We start from the raw sequence: 14559 nt of genomic DNA, 5'->3' as shown, positions 1-14559 counted from the left end.
CCCCCACCCGCACCCGCACCACCACCACCACCACCATCCCCGTCACTGGCCCAGTGATGGCACCGTTGTTTAGTTACACGAGTGGGGTGTGTGAGTGGGTGGGTGTGTGAGTGGGTGGGTGAGTGGGTGGGTGAGTGGGTGGGTGGTGAGTGTGGTGGGTGGTGGGTGGTGGGTGTGTGAGTGGGTGGGTGGGTGGGTGAGTGGGTGGGTGGGTGGGTGTGTGAGTGGGTGGGTGAGTGGGTGGGTGGGTGAGTGGGTGTGTGTGTGAGTGGGTGGGTGGGTGGGTGAGTGGGTGGGTCGGGTGGATAGAGTCTCTGCCTCTGTCCCTCGTGGTGGTGTATAAAATAAAATATTCCCTCGAGGTTCGGAGTTACAATTGATAATAATAATTTTCCGCTCTTTGTTCGGTGACGTGAGACTGGATGGAAGTTCCTCTGCTTATTTTGAGTGGTGCTATCGTAACCATATGGTGGTGGTGGGGTGGTGGGGTGGTGGGGGTGCAGGGGCGGGGTGGGGGGGGGTGTGCAGGGGCGGTTAGAGCGAGAGGACCTGGGTTTGATCCCCGGGCAGGGCCAGACCTCAGGCAAGTTCTGTCACACTTTTTTTTAAAAAAAATCACATTCCTAAAATTACAATAAAAGAAACTCCCTCCTCGCCTCCCCTCCCCTCCCACCCCCCTCCCCTCCCCTCCCTCACACGCACAAAACAAGTTATCTGAAGTTTTTTTTATTTTGCTTACGGCGTCCCCCCCAAAAAAAGGGGGCAGTAAAACAAAAAGGGGTTTGTTTGCGCAGCGGATGGGGCGGTGAGGAGCGCGGGAGAGTGGTTGCGTTTTATCGATCACAATAAATGACAATTTAAAAAAAAAATAGAGAAAAGAATTTACCAATAGTCCTTGCGTTCGGTGCAGCGCCTCTCATTGGGTGATCGCGAAGTGCGTCGCCGGATTCACTGTGAAGTGTAGTGACTGTGTGCTTGTAGGTGAATGTACAAAATATATATCTAAATATATATATATATATACGCCGGAGTCTCGGGAGTTTAGTGGTTAGAGCACTCGCCTCGCAAGCGAGAGGACCCGGGTTCGATGATTCCCGCAAGTTTCCTTACTCCACACGCCTCTGTTTACCCGGCAGTAAGTAGGAACACCGGGTGGTTTGGAGGATCACTTTTCCGGAGTGGTGGGGTTGCGGGGGGGGGGCGGGGGGGGAGGAGTGGGGGGGGGGGAGAGGGTGTGTTAATAAATTAGTCCCTTATAAAAAATTTGGCGACTGAATCCCGCGATCGCCCGCCCCGCGTTTGGCCCACGAAACGAAACGTGCGGTCGCTGCACTACGCGGTGTACGACGACGACGACACAACAACAACAACAACCGCTCGCATTGACCTTCCGGCATCTCGGAACAGCTACATAGGACACGAGGAATATTATTATATCTATCATTACTATTATTATTATTATTATTATTAGCGATAACAGTAATCCTGGCAGTCGGGAAAAGCGCGGCGCAGGACGCAGGAGTGTAGTGACTGTGAAGTGTAGTGACTGTGTGACTGCAGACGGTTTCTCCATCCAAACAGCCAGAGGTCTGGGCTAAGCCATTGGGGCGGAGGGGGTGGTTTTGCTCACATCTGGAGCCGCAAACCCGGCTGTTTCGCACGGCCCCAATGCCAACCGCCCGGTCGACCGCAAGGGGACGCCCCAGGGGGTCTCTGGCTGCCTCCAGCCCGCAAACTGTCCGCTCAGACTGCGGGGGGGAGTGAGCCCGGGACCCACACCCCCCCGGTCTGCGCAGAGTGAGGTGCGGCTCTCACTAACACCTGGAGAGGATTCCCCCCCCTCTCTCTCTCTCTCTCTCGCTCTCTCCCACTGTCAGGAGCGCTCTACCTTTCACCTCTCTCCCTCTCTCTCTAAAGAAAATAATAATAATAATAATATAATAATAATCCTCGCATTGGATATAGCGCTTTTCTTATTTTTCACATCGCATCTGATTTGCGGATTCTCTCAATGTTACTCAATGCTGGAATTCCTGACAAGGGTCGAGGGTCTGGCTCATTCGGCCAAGAACTTTGAGCTCACAGCCGAGGTTGACGCTCCAGTGTAGGGCTGGGGGGAGATCCGCACTGTCGGAGCTGCCATCACGTGTTAAACCGAAGTCCTGTCTGTAAAGCTCTCACGGCACAATTCGAAAAGGGAAGCGAGTTCCTCTCTCTCAGTTTCCTGGCCGAAAATTTTGACTCACTTTGTGGCTCTTTTTGGGACATTGATGGTGCGGTCCTCAACAGAATAGACAGTCACTACGCTTTACAGCGAATCCTGTGAAGAACTTAGGGACATTTTTGACCTGATAAGACACAGGGGTTATTGTTGCAATGAATGCAGTGATTTTCTTTGCGAGCATCCATTTTGCACACAGCGACGTTCCCGCAAACAGCCGTGAAATGAGTGACCAATTTTATCTGGGGGGCATTGTCGGCACTGCGGAAAGGGAGAGAGAGAGAGAGAGAGAGAGAGCGCAGCGGGATCTCTAAGGTGGACTGACTCAGTTGTTTGTGAGGGATGGAGCTGGAGGTTGGTGGGTGTGTCTCCACTTATCAGCCAGCCATCTGTAGGTGAGTTCCAGGAGCACTCTTCACACTCCCTGGCTTTGTTAATGATTAGCTTGTGTGTTAGTAATAAGTTAGTAACCCAGAAACCTTCAGCGCTAACAAAAGGCCATTGGGCACATTGTGTCTGGGCCACCACGAAAAATCGTCCCACCAGTCCAATGCCAGTGTTTATACTACACATGAGTCCCACCTGCTCATTGCTCCCTCACGTACCCTTCTATTGCTTTCTGTCTCAATCTACGGACACTGCTGTGCACAAAATATACTTTCAATTCACTGTACGGTATATTTTGTGAAGCGCTATTATATGTCTCAACGAAGTGATAAGGCCCTATATGGAACCCAAGGATGTATTTTTATATTTAACTGTTCTAAGTAATGTGTTGATCAAGCTCTTCTCCCCCCCCCCAGCTATTGCTCACTGATAATCCTTTGGGATTTCAGTGCTCGGGTCAAGTTGAAAACAACGACAGGCATGTATCGGGAATACCGAATGGAAAACTGTAGTAAATCACGAAAGTAATCCGTTAATCCCAGGGAGAAAGGGGGAAAATTCCTTGCGGTGTGTGATTGCATGACCCTGAAAGCGTCATCCTGGGACTCTGCCGCTCACACTTTCGCCTCACGCTTGAGTCAGAAGATTGTGGGGTCGAGCCCCACATCAGGACACTCTGAGCTCACAGTCTAGGCTGATGATCCCGATGCAGTGCTGGGGGGAACACCGCATTGTTGGAGGCATCGTCATTTGGACGAGACGTGAAACGTCACTCCACCGTCTCTTCAGGGGCGTTAAAGATATTGCAGTGCTGTAGGGAACCGGTGAGAGTGTTTCCCTCTCTGTCCCGGCCGACAATCCCCCAGATAAAATCGCTTGCTCACATCTCGACGGTTGCAGCATGTTATTGTGTGAACATTGGCTGTTGTGTTCGCCTACAAAACACAAGTCACTTCCCTTTACTGTGAAGAGGTGTGAAGCGCTTAGAGACGTCTCAACAACAGATAAAGGTAGCGGGGAGGGAGGTGCTTTGATAGGAAGCATAGCCTGAGGTGAGCAAGCGATTTTACCCGGGGCGTGTGGGTGGGGGGGCGGGGGTGGGTGGGGGGGGGGTGGCGGATTGTCAGCCGGGACACCGGGGGGGAGAGCGCATCGCTTGGATCTTTCAAGTCCACCCGAACTTCCTGCCCCATCTTCCGATCGCGCCTAAAGACGTTCCTCTTTGACAGTACGGAGCTCCTCTCTCCCCCCCTCCCTCTCTCTCCCCCACACACCCCCCCCACCCACCCCCCACCCGTGCCTGGAGCGAGAGTTCTGCTGCCAGAGTCAGGCAGTGAGTGGTGTGTGGTGTCTGGAATGCTCTGCGCTGCTCTGTGTGGGTAATGGGAAGCAGGCGCGCGGTGGAATTCTGCTCTGCAGTGTTCCTGGGGGAAGCTGAAGCGATTGGGCCAGAGAATGAGTCTCAGGGTCAGGAGGTGGGGTCTTCCAGGCCCCCTACATTGTTTACCCACAAAATACACAGTCAACTCCGCTTTACAGTGCAGGAGGTGTTTTGAGACGTCTCAACGACGTGACAAGGCGCTATGTCAAATGCAAGGATTATTATTGTTATTATTATTATACGTTGGGGGCTCTGAGCTCACGCTGGGACGAGGGGAGGTGGGGGGGGGCACTGCATTGTTGGGGGTGCCGTCCTTTGGATGAGACATTAAACCAAGCTCCCTGTCTGTTTCAGGTCGATGCTAAAGGTTATGGTGTGGTTTAGTAAATTGTGCGTGTGTGTGTGTGTGTGTGGAGAGGGGGTGGGGGGTTGTTCTCTGTTCACTATAATGTAATATAAAAACCTGTGCCGTTAATTATTATGGTCGGTCGTGTGCAAGACGAGCTGTCCAGGCAGTGTCCCCGACGTCCTTCCTCTTCGACCGTGCCTACGGTCACCTCCCCGCTCCCTCTCCCCGACTCGGAGTCGTGCTCCGCCACTGTCAAGCGCCGTGGGACCCTACCCCGCGTGAGGGGCGCGATATAAACGCAGATTGTTGTTGATGTCCTGTCACTCAGCTCACGTGGGGTTGTGTTTGGCGTCAGCACTTTGGCTCTCACTCTCACGCACTCTTTGTTGAGAGCTTTGGCAACGTGAGTTTGGTTGTGGAGGCTGAGAGTGGTGGAGTCGCGTGGGCAGGGAGGGCAGGAGGGGTTTCTTGAAGTGGTTGCGACGAGGCTGCTGCCTGGGTTTATTGGAAACCTCAGGAATGCAGACCTCTCGCTGAGCTTTTTAAGATTAAATCTGGCCGGCAGAACTGGCTCCTCCAGCGCTCAGCTCCCACTGAGTGAGTGAGTGTGAGGGTCAGACTGTTCGTACAGAGGTGTGCGTGTGTGTGTGTGGTGGGGGGGGGGGGGGGGGTGTGTGTGTGTGTTGATGCAGCACTGAGGCTCACACTAAGTGACTGAGTGAGTGTGAGTGACTATTTGTGCAAGCGTGTGTTGGTGCAGCACTGGCTCACACAGCTCGTAGCTCGCACTGAGTGAGTGTGAGGGTCAGGCTGTGTGTGTGTGTGTGTTGGTGGCTTCTGTGTGCACAGCACTCATCTCACGTTGAGGGACTGATTGAGTGCGAGGCTGTTTGTGCAGGTGTGTGTTTGTGACGTCCTGTGTGCATAGCGCTCCACCAGACACCATCTAACGTGACGGCAGCTATATAAACGGAAGTAATAATAATCATAATAATCCTTGCATTTGATACAGCGCCTTATCCACATCATTGAGACGTCTCAAAGCCCTTCAACGAATATACTATAAAGTGAATTGACTGTGTATTTGCGGGCGAAACACGGCAGCGAATTGCGCACAGCGGTGTCCCACGAACAGTCGTGGATTGAGTGACCAATTTTTTGACCAATGTTTTTTTTGGGGGGGGGGAGAAATTAGCATTTCCCCTAGAAAGGGATCCAGAAATCGACTAACGACCGGGTTCCTTACTTGCTGCTTGGTAAACAGAAGCGTGTGGAGTAAGGAAACTTGCCCCAACCCGCCCGGGGAATCGAACCCAGGTCCTCTTGCTTGCGAGTGCTGACTGTTAAGCTACCGGATGGACTCCACAAGCTGTGGTTGTTGTTGTACCGTGTGGTGCCATGGGGTGCTGTGGGGCTGAAACCCTGCTCACCAGACCCTGTGACATATGGAAGCCATTGAATAATGTGCCGTCGTCAGTCCCTCTAGTTCCCGGCCCCTCCTCGGGCTTTGAAGATGCTTTTATAGAAGCTGCTGCGTTTCGGGAACAAACTTGTTTTTCTGTTTTTTTTCGGGCAAAGCTCTTGTGGTTTTTTTTACGCTCCCCATGCGTGCGCTCACACACACCCACGCACACACACTGGACACTAACCTGCATGAGGGACGCTATGTCAATGGAAGAAGTTGATTCGCTTGAGGACACGGGGTGTGTGTATGCACATGTGCGTGTGGGTGGGGAGGGTGGAAGTGTGAGTGCATCACAGATCTGGACTCACCCTGACCACCCTCTGGTGTGTGTGGATAGTGGTGGGAGAGGGCAAAGCGCTGCGCTGCATTGGAGCATCAGTAAGATTCCAGATGTGGGGTTTGAACCCACAACCTTCTGACTCAAGAGGCCAGAATGCAAAACCATTCTTCCCCACTCCTATTTACTCGCACATACGCTCTTGCACACTCACACGTTCACTCTCTATCACACACACACACACACACTCATTCGAGAATGTTCCGTTTTGAGCACAGCTCCAAGTCTTTCACAAGTGTGAGCGAGCTCCGAAGAAGTCTGTCTATGTAGGCGAACGTGGCAGCGAATGTGCACACAATAACATCCCCCAAACAATCAGACAAGCACCAGGAGAACTCTCCTCTGCTCCGCCAGTACCATGGGAGATCTTTAACAGCCGCCTGAACGGGGCACAGACGAGACCACAGTTTAAGCTGTTCGAAAAGAGTTTCTCTCTCTTTCTCTCCCTGTGACCTGGCCGACAATCCTCCCCAGATAAAATGGCTCATTTTCTTCACGGCTATCTCGGACCTGGGAGTGTGGTCGGACAATGTAGAGGGAGCTTTACTATGTCTCTAACCCTGACCTGGGAGTGTGGATGGAAAGTGTAGACATGTTGGGATATTGCTGTGCGCAATTTGGCTGCTGCGTTTGACTTCCATGCAGTCACTACACTTTATAGTGAATCCTGTGAAGCGCTTTGACGGTTTTGATGATGTGATCAGACATTGTACACAAACTCACGGATTATTACCACCGTTGGATAACTGCCCTTTATTCTAGAATACTCCCACACTTTTAATGGCGGAGGTTTTGCTGTGCAACTCCAGTATTCCAGAAGGTTCAATGGCCACCAATGTATTATAAAATGTTTGAAGGACGCGCTCCCTGGGCCTGGCATCTCACTGACACGCCTCCTCACACTCTCTCTCTCTCTGTCTCTCTCTCTCTCTCACACACAGGCAATCTACAAGTCTTTTGTCTACGCAGAGAAGGTTTCCAATGGGGAGAGTGAGGTACAGCAGGTGAGTGCTGTGTGATGATTGTGTTGGGGACAACAAGGGACAATGACCGTTTGGGTCTAAACTAACTGCTCGTTTAGCCTGGTGGGACGTCCCATCAGAACCTGAGGCTGAGAGTGAGAGAGGGTTGGGGGTGGAGGTGGGGGGTATCAATGAACAGGGTTACCAGGAAGGGTTCAAGAGGCAGGACACGAGAAGGATGAGATCTAATGAGTTGAACCATTACTAGAGGCACAGTGTAGAGGGAGCTTTACTCTGTCCCTGACCTAGGAGTGTGGGCGGACAGTGTAGAGGGAACTTTACTCTGTCTCTAACCCACACCATTTATTCTTATTTATTTATTGAAATCAATAGCTGCCCTTCATCTTCGTTTTACCACCCCCCCCCCACCCCACCCCCGGCCGCCCTGCCCCCCTCCACATTGGAGGATTGGGGCTGCCTGGCTTGGGGGAGTGAGGAATGTCTGGGTGGGTGTGAGGGACTCGGTTACGGTGCTGTACAGCACAGCCTCGGACAGTAACCTGAGACGAGAGAGGCTGTCACATTGTGAAGCCAGCCAGTGGCAGTCTATGCTGGGTAATCCCATGCAGATGTGAAGGATGTGATGTGCAATGTGCAGAGGGGGGAGGGGGGAGGAGGAGAGTGGGGGGGGGGGGGGGAGAGAAGGGAAGAGCGTGCCGGAAACTGATGCAAACTTCGGGATCTCACACTGGATTCTTGGGTTTGAGTGTTTGCTACAGGTTGCCGCTCCAGCAGGGGGGGGGGAAGGGTGGTGGGGGGTGGGGAGAAGCACCACATTTTCTGAGACGCCGTCCTTCAGGCGGGACGTTCATACCGAGGTCCTGCCTGTGCCCTGTTCAGGCGGACGTTAAAGATCCTGTATCTATTGGAAAAGAGAAGGGAGTTTCTCTCTCTGGTGGCCTGACAATATCTCTCCCCCTGCTCCCCCCCCCCCCCTCCATCACTGTGTGAAGGGCGGTCAAAAGCACGTGCACTTCCTGAGCGGTGGTGGGGGGGACGGGGACGCGGGTGGATTGAGCAGGCTGGCGAGTGACAGGTGGGTAGAGATAGAGTTGGCTGTTGGCCCAGGCAGTATGAGAGTTGGGGGTGGGGGTGTAGGGTGGGGGGGAAGCAGGTGTCCTTCAGTCTCTGCTCCCAGGAACATTCTAAGGGGGGCTGGTGACGGGGGGTATTTTTAAAATTAAATCTTCCCAGTTTTAATTTTGGCATTGCATAGACAAGTGGAATTCAATTTGTGTGGGTGGTGGGGAAAGAGCGCGTGTGTGATGGTGGGGGGAGAGAGTGTGGGGGGGTGGGGGAGGGAGAGTAATAATCATTGCATTTGACATAGGGCCTGAAGTTTAGTGACTGAATATTTTGTGGGCGGCACGGCAGTGTCCCACAAACAGTTGTGGATTGAGCGACCAAATTATTATTTATTTAAAGGGATTGTGTAAGGGTTAACTCAAATTCATGACCCTGCGGTGAAGTAAGGACTGACACAAGGTGCTGTACAAAAATATGGATGTTTATTAATTCAAATTAGTAATAGTAATTAAAGGAATACATCACGATAATGCTTACGTATCCATGTACAGTTCACAACGATTTAAGTTGATCTAACCAAATGCTGTGGAAGAGATAGTGGAGCAATGTCCAGGTTAATGTCCATTTTAATCCAAATATATCTGTCCATCAAAAGGTATCCCAAGTATTGTTGTTTTCAATCACCCGAAAGTATCAAGGTATTATTATAATAATAATCCTTGCATTTGATATAGCGCTTTTCACGTCAGGAGGACGTCCCAAAGCGCATCACAGAACACACCGTAAAGTGAATTGACTGTATATTTGTGGGCGAACGCGGCAGCCAATTGCGCACAGCAATGTCCCACAAACAGTCGTAGATTGAAAATGACCAATTTATTATTATTTTGTTTTTTGGAGGGATTATTATTTTGATATGGATATCCAAATATCCAGATATGGATTACTTCCATTCTCCTGTTCTTTTTTCCGAATCTCTTTCCGAATCGATCTCCGTTTATACGGTTGGGGAGCTGACCTTTCGCCATTGTCTTTTGCAAGATGGTTCTCTCTCCCATGTTAAACCAGCTGTAGACCAATTTTCCACGAGAAAATGACTGATAAGGAATGAAAACAGTTTGTTGTTTATAAAGAGTCTTTTGTTTCTCCTCCTTGAGAAAGGATCTTTCTTGGAAGCTCGTCACAACCAGCTCCCCTCATATGAGATTGATCCTATGTCTCAAATACATAAACATCGCACATTTAATTTGCGATATTATTTAACACTTTAAGTACAGAATCTTACATTGAGGAACAAAAGCATCTCCACATCCCCCTGTAAATCACACAGGCACTACACTTGATTGTGGAGCGCATTGACACGCTTGAAGGGGTATCAATTGGACGAGTTATTTTGTGCTAGCTGTTGTAAGTCGTGCCATCTCCTGGGCCCTGTGCTTTGATCTGTGTGTTTCTGTGATGGGATTCTGGCCAGCAGTAAACCATTAGTGTAGAGGATGGCATTAGTGTGCTGGCACGGCTCCCACTGACCTTTCTCATCCAGCTATAAGCAGGGCTTGGATGTTGCAGTGGGCAAGACGCCTCCTCTGGGACCTGGGGTTTGAACTCGGCCCAGATCTGATGGGATTAAAAGTGCCTCGCTGCTGCCAGACAGTGTAGAGAGAGCTTTACTCTGTCTAACCCTGACCTGGGAGTGTGGACGGACGATGTGACTGCTCGCTGTTTGACGTGTTGTCTCTGCCCCTCTCCCACAGCTGGCTAAGAAGATCCGGGAGAAGTTTAACCGGTACCTGGACGTGGTCAATCGCAACAAGCAGGTGGTGGAGGCATCGTACACCGCACACCTCACCTCCCCCCTCACCGCCATCCAGGATTGCTGCACCATCCCCCCCTCCATGATGGAGTAAGTACTGAGCTCCCCCTTCACTCTCAAACCCAGGCACCCCCTCTGCCCAGCGCATAAGAATTTTCTGGTGAAAGAAGACCAAGGTCCATCTAGTTCTCCGTCCACCATCCTGGCAATTGCTTGACATGTCATGTCTCAAACTAGGTACTGTATCCCGAGATATTACCAGAGATAATAGCAGAAATCTATCTAATTTCACCGAATATATTGTAAACATACTCAATCCATGACTGTGGGACCCTGTGCTCAATTGACTGCCGCATTTTACACGCAAATATACAGTCGCTCCACTTTACATCATATTCTGTGAAGCGCATTGAGACGTCCTAACGACGTGACAAGGCACTGACTGTATCAAGTGCAAGGATTATTATTGGGAGGGAAGGGGTGTGGGGGGAAGGGGCTCAAAACCACGACCCCCCTGACCCAGAGGCGAGAGCATGAGGGGCTGAGAGCGAACGCAGGGAGAGACGTGGAGCTGTGTTGATTAAGGAGGAGAGCTGGTTGTGATTTCAGGTGGAGTCTGAATTCTCTCTCTCTCTCTCTCTCGCTCTGCATCACTCCAGCATCTGGTTCACATGATAAGGCCAGCCTGATTCAAGCGTGCTTGGAATTTGCTGGAAGCTTCGGTTTTGATGTCAAATTCAAAGCGTTGCCAAGAAAATAAGTTTTTTTTTATCATCTGTACGTTCAGCCCCCAAACCCCCCCACTCTCCCTTCTCCCCTCCCCCCCCTCCCCCCCCGGACATCTCGTCGGCAAAATCGAGGCCAGCCGGGGGTCTGGGGGAGTTTAATATCTTAAGTTAAAAGCGCTCAGAACATCAATCAGCCAGCGGCCAACGCATGCTCCACGAGGGAGCTCGTCTCCGCAGGGAGAGATCAAAGCACACGCAGAGAGGCTCTGCAATCACTCTCTCCGTCTCTCTCACACTCTCTCTCTCTCCTCACCCTCTCACATAGGAAAGGAGTAAGCCATTCAGCCCCTCGAACCTGTTCCACCATTCTATTGCTTCATGGCTAATCTGTACCTCAACTCCAATTCTCTCAACCTCTTTTTTTCCCCTCTCACTCTTCTCACACTGTCCCTTTTGCTCTCCCTCTCGCTCTTTCCCGATCCCGGTCTCTCTCAAGCTTGCTCGCTCATTCTTTCAATTTGCCCAACCTCTCTCTCTACCCGTCATTTGCTTCCTATCTTTATCTCTCGTTTCTTTCTCTCCCTCGCCCTCCTCTCTCTCATTTTCCTCTTTTTCTCTCCCTCTCCCCTCCCTCTCTCTTTCTTTCTCCTCTCTCTCTCTCTCTCTCTCTCTCTTTCCCCCTCTCTTTTTCCCCCCTGTCCTTTTTCTTCTCTTTCCTTCCCCCCTCCATCCTCTCCCCCTCTCTCTCCCTGGGGCTGTGTTGATCAGAGTCTCATTAATGCGCTGCCAGTGATGTGACGGCTCTTTGGAAACTGAATTTCAATGTGTCTCGTTTGATCATTGACAAGTGAGGAATGTGGCATGGAAACTCATCAGCTGGCTTGTCACGGACCTGGGCTGCTCCATTGCTGTGGTGGCGGGTAGCGTGATTTACTGGCTTATGATGTCTTTGTGGAGGTAGAAGGAATGGTAGTGTCCATGGGGGGGGTTGGGGGAGTGGGATTTATCCCCCGTGTGTGATGCTGGCACTGATGCGGGTTATGGGTTCCCAGTGAGAGCCCGGACGGACAGGGTAGGGGGAGAGAAAGAAGAGAGAGGACGAAGATAGAGAAAGTGGGGGAGTGAGAGAAAGTGAGGGGGGTGGTGGCGGGGTGCGGAGTGAGAGAAAGTGGGTGGGGGGGAGAGAGAGAGAGAGGAGAGCGGGTGGGGAATGAGAGAAAATGGGTGGAGGAGTGAGAGAACTTGGTCGGGGAGCAGGGAGAGAACGTGGGTGGGTGGGGAAGGAGAGAATGTGGGTGGTTAGGGAGAGAATCTGGGGGGGAGGCAAGGGAGAAAACGTGGGTGGGGGGAAGGAGAGAAAACGTTGGGGGGTAGGGAGAGAATCTGGGGGCGCATACTTGGGGGTGAGGGGGGAGAGAGAAGTTGGGGGGGTGGGGGAGCACATCACTGGCTCCAATATCACAACCCTTGTGCTGCATTCACCCAATGTCAGACACTGACACAAAGTGGGGGGGGGGGGTTAATGAATGGGCTTATTGCCCCTTCTTCCCCTCCCTCTCACTCCCCCCCCCCACTCCCTCTCCCACCCCTCTCTCTCTCCCCCCTCCCCTTCTCTCTTTCCCCCCTCCCCTTCTCTCTCTCCCCACGCCTCTCTCTGTCTCCCCGCCCCTCTCGCTCTCTCTCCATGCCTCTCTCTCCCCGCACCCCCTCTCCCCACCTGCCTCTCCCCTCTCCCCGCTCAGGAAAACTCAGTGTGATTCCAGCGCCCTCTAGTGTCCAGCAACTCACTCAACACACATGGCAGACATTGGTACAATGGAATCCCATTTGCCAACGTCAACAAAACAGAGCGCCTTTCACGTCGGGAGGACGTCCTGAGGCTGTGGAACCCTCTGGTCCAACACCTGGGGAGGATTACCCACCGAATGTTTGGGGATATTTCAGGGTGACAAGAGAACACGGGGTCTCTCTCCCTTGTATGACTTGTTCCAAATCTCTCCCCACACTCTCCCCCAGCTTTCTCTTCCCCTCGCCCCTTCCCCCTCCCCCTCCCCCCGACACACACACACACTTTGTGTGTTTAACCTGGTCTTGTTCTCACCCTGCAGGTTCGATGGGAATTTCAACACCAATGTTTCAAAAACCATCAGCTGCGACCGTCTCTCCACGGCCATCAATAACCGAGCATTTAATCCCGGCCGGGACCTGAACACTGGTCAGTATCTCCCCCCTCCACCCCGTTTGCCCCCCCCCCCCCCAGTGAGTCACTAATCTCAGCCGCGCTCACACAGACAACTGATGTATACCCTCTCCCCCTCACCCATCCAAATTCAGCCACAGCCTGGCTCAGTCAGTCACATTCTTGCCTCTTTGAGTCAGAAAGTCCAAGCTCCGCGTCTACGCCTCGTCTACGCTCCAGTGCAGGGTATTGTCAGAGGTGCCGACCTGAGGATGAGATGTTAAACCAGGATCTGTATGTGCCCTGTTCAGGTGGACATTAAAAATGTCCCAGATGAAATCCCTCACAGCTGTCAGCTGCCACGTTCGCCTACAGAGTCACTACACTTTACAGTTAATTGCTGTGAAGCCCTTTGAGACATCCTCTGGACTTGAAAGACCCTGTGCCAGATGCGAGGATTATTATTATTATTCTATACAGGCCTCTGGAAGTGGCTCAACCATGTGATTGCGCCCATGACCCCATTTGAAGCACCTGTCTTGGCTGGTTGGCCTCTGACAATCCCATGTACCTTGTCGTGCTTTAATTGTTATGTGGTTTCAGCCGGTTAGAATCCAGCAGTGTCCAATACACACTCCAATACAGTGTCCAATACACACTCTGGGGTGCCCAAGCCTTGGCTCTTGCTAACCAAAAAAAATGCTTCTGGTTATTTCCCAATATTCCCATTCTCTTTCCGGTTTGAAACCCTGCACAGTTCTCGCTGATAACTTCAAATCCAACGCGGGGATAAAATGGCAATATTTCAGCTCGGAGGAGGGAATCTTTACCATATTCCCGGCTCACACCTTCCACTGCAAAACGAGTTATGAGCATCGCAGCAGGTAAACCGCCTGTCTACTCTCTCTCTGTGCTCGTGGTGTGTGTGTGTGTGGATGTGTGTGAGGGGTTGGTGTGTGCTAACTGTGTGGGTGTATGTTGGTTGCTGGGTGCTCACAGTGTGGGGTGCTCACTGTGTGTTGCCTGCTGTGTGACTGTACTCACTGTGTGTGCTCACGCTGTGTGTGTGTGTGTGTATACTCACGCTGTGTGTGTTGGTTCCAGGCCGGTTTATGTCTCGACAGTGCGGCCTCAGGCCAAGCACATTGTGGTGATGGTGGATCATGGGGCGTCAGCCACCGACACCCAGCTCCAGATCGCCAAGGACGCCGCCCAGGTCATCCTCACCTCCATCGATGAGCACGACAAGGTAAGCCCCCCTCCTCTTCCTCCTCCCCTCCCCTGCATTTACCACTGATATTTCTCCCTTCCCCCAACCCCCACCCACCCCAAACGCACATACGCACACAGACACGATTTCGGTGTCTGCATTCCTAATGGTTCATCAGTGAGGCGAAGTGACTCCGGAGTCGGTGTTCCTCATTGTTCCAGAGAGAGACGGAGCAATTCTGAAATAAATAATAACATAATAATCCTTGCATTTGATACTGCGCCTTATCACGACTTCGAGACGCCTCAAAGCGCTTCACAGAATATACTGTAAAGTGAATTGACTGTAATTTGTGGGCAAAAATATTCCTGATTGTTCACGAGCGACTCTGGAGTCAGTGTTTCCGAGTAAGGCAGAGTGACTCTGGAGTAACCATTGCCG

At 51.8% G+C, this 14559-nt stretch overlaps 1 protein-coding gene across 1 annotated transcript; it reads left to right on the top strand.

Annotated features, from left to right (window-relative positions):
* Nucleotides 1–6338: 6338 nt before the first annotated feature.
* Nucleotides 6339–14360, top strand: LOC103172359 (VWFA and cache domain-containing protein 1-like). The gene is made up of 7 exons (XM_042334939.1): nucleotides 6339–6377; nucleotides 7082–7144; nucleotides 9943–10091; nucleotides 12838–12944; nucleotides 13666–13792; nucleotides 14013–14157; nucleotides 14340–14360. The coding sequence occupies exons 1-7, from the start codon at nucleotides 6339–6341 to the stop codon at nucleotides 14358–14360; spliced, it is 651 nt and encodes a 216-aa protein (XP_042190873.1).
* The last annotated feature ends 199 nt before the right edge of the window (nucleotides 14361–14559 follow it).

This window comes from Callorhinchus milii, unplaced genomic scaffold, assembly GCF_018977255.1.
Source record: "Callorhinchus milii isolate IMCB2004 unplaced genomic scaffold, IMCB_Cmil_1.0 Scaffold5, whole genome shotgun sequence".
NCBI classification, from domain to species: Eukaryota; Metazoa; Chordata; class Chondrichthyes; order Chimaeriformes; family Callorhinchidae; genus Callorhinchus; species Callorhinchus milii.
This window is presented reverse-complemented; position numbering and strand designations above follow the sequence as displayed.